This window comes from Octopus bimaculoides, chromosome 20 (assembly GCF_001194135.2).
Source record: "Octopus bimaculoides isolate UCB-OBI-ISO-001 chromosome 20, ASM119413v2, whole genome shotgun sequence".
Lineage (NCBI taxonomy): Eukaryota > Metazoa > Mollusca > Cephalopoda > Octopoda > Octopodidae > Octopus > Octopus bimaculoides.
Genome location: NC_069000.1, coordinates 47,875,003 through 47,879,030, shown reverse-complemented (window position 1 = coordinate 47,879,030; position 4,028 = coordinate 47,875,003). Strand labels below are relative to the sequence as shown.

Here is a 4,028-nt window from a genome sequence, read left to right as displayed (position 1 = left end):
TGCAAGGCAATGAGCTGCCTTGGTCAATGCAAGTGGACATTTGATATGATGCACACACACACACACACTCACACGCACATACTCACACACACACATACAGTGAGAAATTCTTAAGCGTTAAACTCTATACTTCATTTACCTGAAGAAAACCCCTTTTGCTCATCAATAAAGAACACGTCCGACATAGTTGCAGTGAACCTTAACCCATCGGATATTGTATGTATGTATGATAGATAGATAGATAGATAGATAGATAGATAGATAGATAGATAGATAGATAGATAGATAGATAGATAGATGGATGGATAGATAGATAGACAGATAGATAGATAGATAGATAGATAGATAGATAGATAGATAGATAGATAGATAGATAGATAGATAGAGACACACACTCATGAACGGTCTTACGATTATTACCCCTGAGAAGGTATTAAATAGAAGTAGTGATGGTGGTGTAGTGGAAGGGATGGGTGTGAGAAAGAAAGAAAGAAAGAAAATGGCTGGAAGTTGGTCTATGATTGAGTCTGTAGTGTGCGTGTGCGTGTGTGTGTGCGCACGTGCGTGCGTGCGTGTCCGATGGCCTTCTTTCAGTATTCGTCTACCAAATCTACTCATAAAGTTTTGGTCAGCCCGTGGTTATAGGAGAAAACACTTGCTCAAGGTGCCTCGCAGTGGGACTGAACTCGAAACCATGTAGTTGAGAAGCAAACATCTTACCACAGTCACACCTGCGCCTATGCGTAAATTAAATAAAAAAGATTGACGGATGGCCATATCTGGAACGCTTTTACGTTCCGATCAAATGTCAATGAGGTAAACCTAACCTTATCTAATCATTTGGAGATTGATGAAATTAAGAACCGATCAAGTCCTTGGATCGATTTCATATTCCAGTAAAACATTCTAAATATGAAGAAGGTTTTCATAAAAACTTCACGATGAAGATTTTAACGAATTTCGACCTTTTCTTAGACGTTTAACCATTTCTAAGTAAAATGCAAACAGCGAGGATCAAACACCGAGTCAAAAGAAGAAAAACAAAGCCAGCTGACTTAAGCTGTGATCTGAAGAGATATGTTAAATAGATTTGAAGAAAGCAAAGAGTAGGAGGAGGAGGAGGAGGAGAAGGCAGAAGGGGGAGGAGTGCTTGCACAGTTGTGCGTATGGAGAACAAGCGCTTGGCAATCCGTTAAGTACAAGTGCCTTTCAGAAATAGTGAACACATAATCGGCAGTCAGCTGTAAAAGTACTCTTTATCACACACACACACACAAATATATACCAGTGGCGGCACTCGACAGCTTTAACTAAGCAGCAGTAAGCAGCGTAAGAGGTTACTAGTGCCTAATCCACAACACCAACTACTGTTGCTTATAGCTCTTTTACTTTCTCTTTCTCTCTATCGCTTACTCTCTCTCTCTCTCTCCTGTCTTTTGTCCACCCCTCTCGTTCCCACTGTGCCTTTTTTTTTTGTTTCGTTTCTCTCCCTCCTTCTCATTCTCTCTACTTCAACTTCTCTCTCTCTCTCTCCTTCTTTCTTTCAACTCCATTCTCCACACACTCACAACTTTCAGATGGCTTTAACCAGCACCAAAAACAACCCGCTGTAAATTCGATTCGAACAAATGCACGGAATTCCCACAATATCATCGGGCACGTGATTGACACACAACCAATCGATGGCGACGACGGGGTGTTCCCCCGTTCGGTCCGCAATGGCGAGTGAAGGTAGGTAAAACATTTTTGCTGTTACTCTTCGATTTACTATTTGTTTCATCTCGGTTTATTTCTCTTCGCCTTTAAATTTCACTTCAAACATGAACTTCTACGGAACTTTGCAAACCCTTGTTTAGTGCGCGCGTGCGCTTCCTTCTGTTCCCTTGACCATGTACCGTTGTTATTTATTGCGATAGCCGCCCACTAATTTGGTCTCTTCAAAGTAAGAAGAAAGAAAAAGAAAAGAAAAGAGAGAGAGAAAGAAAGAAAGAAAGAAAAAGAAAGAAAGAAAGAGAGAAAGAAAGTAAGAAAGAAAATAAAGCTGTTCGTTTAGGTTTCAGGGTTGATCCTTAACTTTTCTGCCAATTGTGATCTGTTCCTTAAGTTTTTCTCTCCAAACCTGAGCAAAATATTCTCTGGAAGATGAGCTTCTAAGTTTTCGTCACGAAACTCAATTCAGAACATACAATCAACTACAGAGTCAGTCCTTAAGTTTTTTGACGCTAAAAATTTAAGCAAATACTACACCTATATGCGATCTTCAAGTTTTTGACTGTAAACCCCTTAACCAGTTTCATATTGATCTAAAGTACGTCTTTGAAAAGTGAAATAGAATCCAGCACTGATAGGGAAACTGCAACCTGGAATCATTTAGCAATGTGTTTACCACAAGAAGTTAACCACACACACGCACATATGTATATGTGTGTGTGTGTGTACATATATGTGTGCGTGTATTATATATATATATATATATATATATATATATATGAAAGTGAGAGAGAGAAAAAAAACGTGTAACCACAGATCATTTCTTATCAAAGCGTTCCTGCCATAACCATCTCATCCTTTATTCCAGTGGTTCCCAACCTTTTCACTATCAAGAACCTCTTTTATTTAAGTGAGTTTTCCTCGCGGACCTCTTATCCTTATGTATATGTGTATATAGTTTAGTTCATGGATCCCTAGTACTACCTTTGCGGACCACAGGTTAGGAACCACTGCTCCATTCCGACGCAGTATCTAGGTCTGTAATTTCCCATGGGTCCTTTCTTTTGGGAGACGATTAGCGGTTTCAGAGCGAATGGCTGCTATTTCTAGCTCATTATTTACATGGTGGTCGTTAAACAATTTTTTGTCCACTAAACTTCTCGCTTCAGCATCGTCCACCAAATGATGCTTCAGTTCAGAAATAAACACCAACAACAACTGCCACAACTATATTTAACTCTCCTCACACCAACCTAACAATTCAGTTATTTAGTTTCCTTTGATTTTTACCTCTTCCCCCCCCCCTCCTTCCCTTTGCTCTTCTCCGTCTCCCTCCCCCTTTCACCCACTGTCACCAACATACACATACTCTGTCTCTATCACACATATGAAACTCCTTCTGCTATTCATAACTTTCTATTTCACCCCCTCTCCCTCCTGCTTCCCTCATTACTGTGTCACAAGGGGAAGAGGTACAGGAAGGCCAGATGACTATCCTACTTCGCAGCAGCCATACTGACCTAATTTTCGCGCACTTTTCACACACACACACACACACACACACACACACACTCACACGCACACCATCGTTTTATTTTGAATTCGCGTGTGTATATGTGCATATTTAAAATTATGTATATCTCCCTATCAAAATGTATGTCAACAACTGTATTTGTGTATGTGTATATACGTGTATCTGTATGTATGTATGTATGGATGGATGGGTGTATAAAGAATTTGGATAACAGGAAAATATTTATGAAAAAAAAAAATGACTACGTTTTTGTCTTAACGCAACACACGTGTGTGAGGGGGGGTACAAATGCATCCAAACAGATTAGACAGACAGATAGACAGACAGATAGATAGACAGACAGATAGATAGACAGACAGATAGATAGATAGATAGATAGATAGATAGATAGATAGAACATTTATATATATGGAGTGGTTAATATATGTGTGTGTGTAAAACAAAAGAATATGTTTGTTGGAGATATGCACACACATTCTTATGTTGGAAAATATGAGAGGAAGAAGGGGAGTAGGAGTGTTTCTTAACACGAATGTATGTCATTGCGTGTGTGTAATACATGTTGTATAAGGCAGCTAGCAGTAAAGTGCAAGAAACACAACAACAACAAAAACCTGCTGCTGCTGCTTGATGTGTTAGTATCCATAAGACAACTCGGTGGTGTGTGTGTGTGTGTGTGTGTGAAATCGTCAGTGCAGCTAACTGGTGCTGTGAGACACAGATGTACTTTAGCATTTTATACAGGCCACACACGCACGCACTCTCTCTCTCTCCCCCTCTCTCT

At 39.8% G+C, this 4,028-nt stretch overlaps 1 protein-coding gene across 1 annotated transcript in view; it reads left to right on the top strand.

Annotated features, from left to right (window-relative positions):
- Positions 1-1,459: 1,459 nt before the first annotated feature.
- The window catches only part of LOC128250364 (myoneurin-like), a 44,562-nt gene continuing 41,993 nt past the window's right edge, over positions 1,460-4,028 (top strand). The window contains exon 1 of the mRNA XM_052975225.1: positions 1,460-1,731. Coding sequence (XP_052831185.1) covers positions 1,683-1,731 — 49 coding nt within the window. The 5' untranslated portion in view covers positions 1,460-1,682. The remainder of the gene's footprint in view (positions 1,732-4,028) is intronic.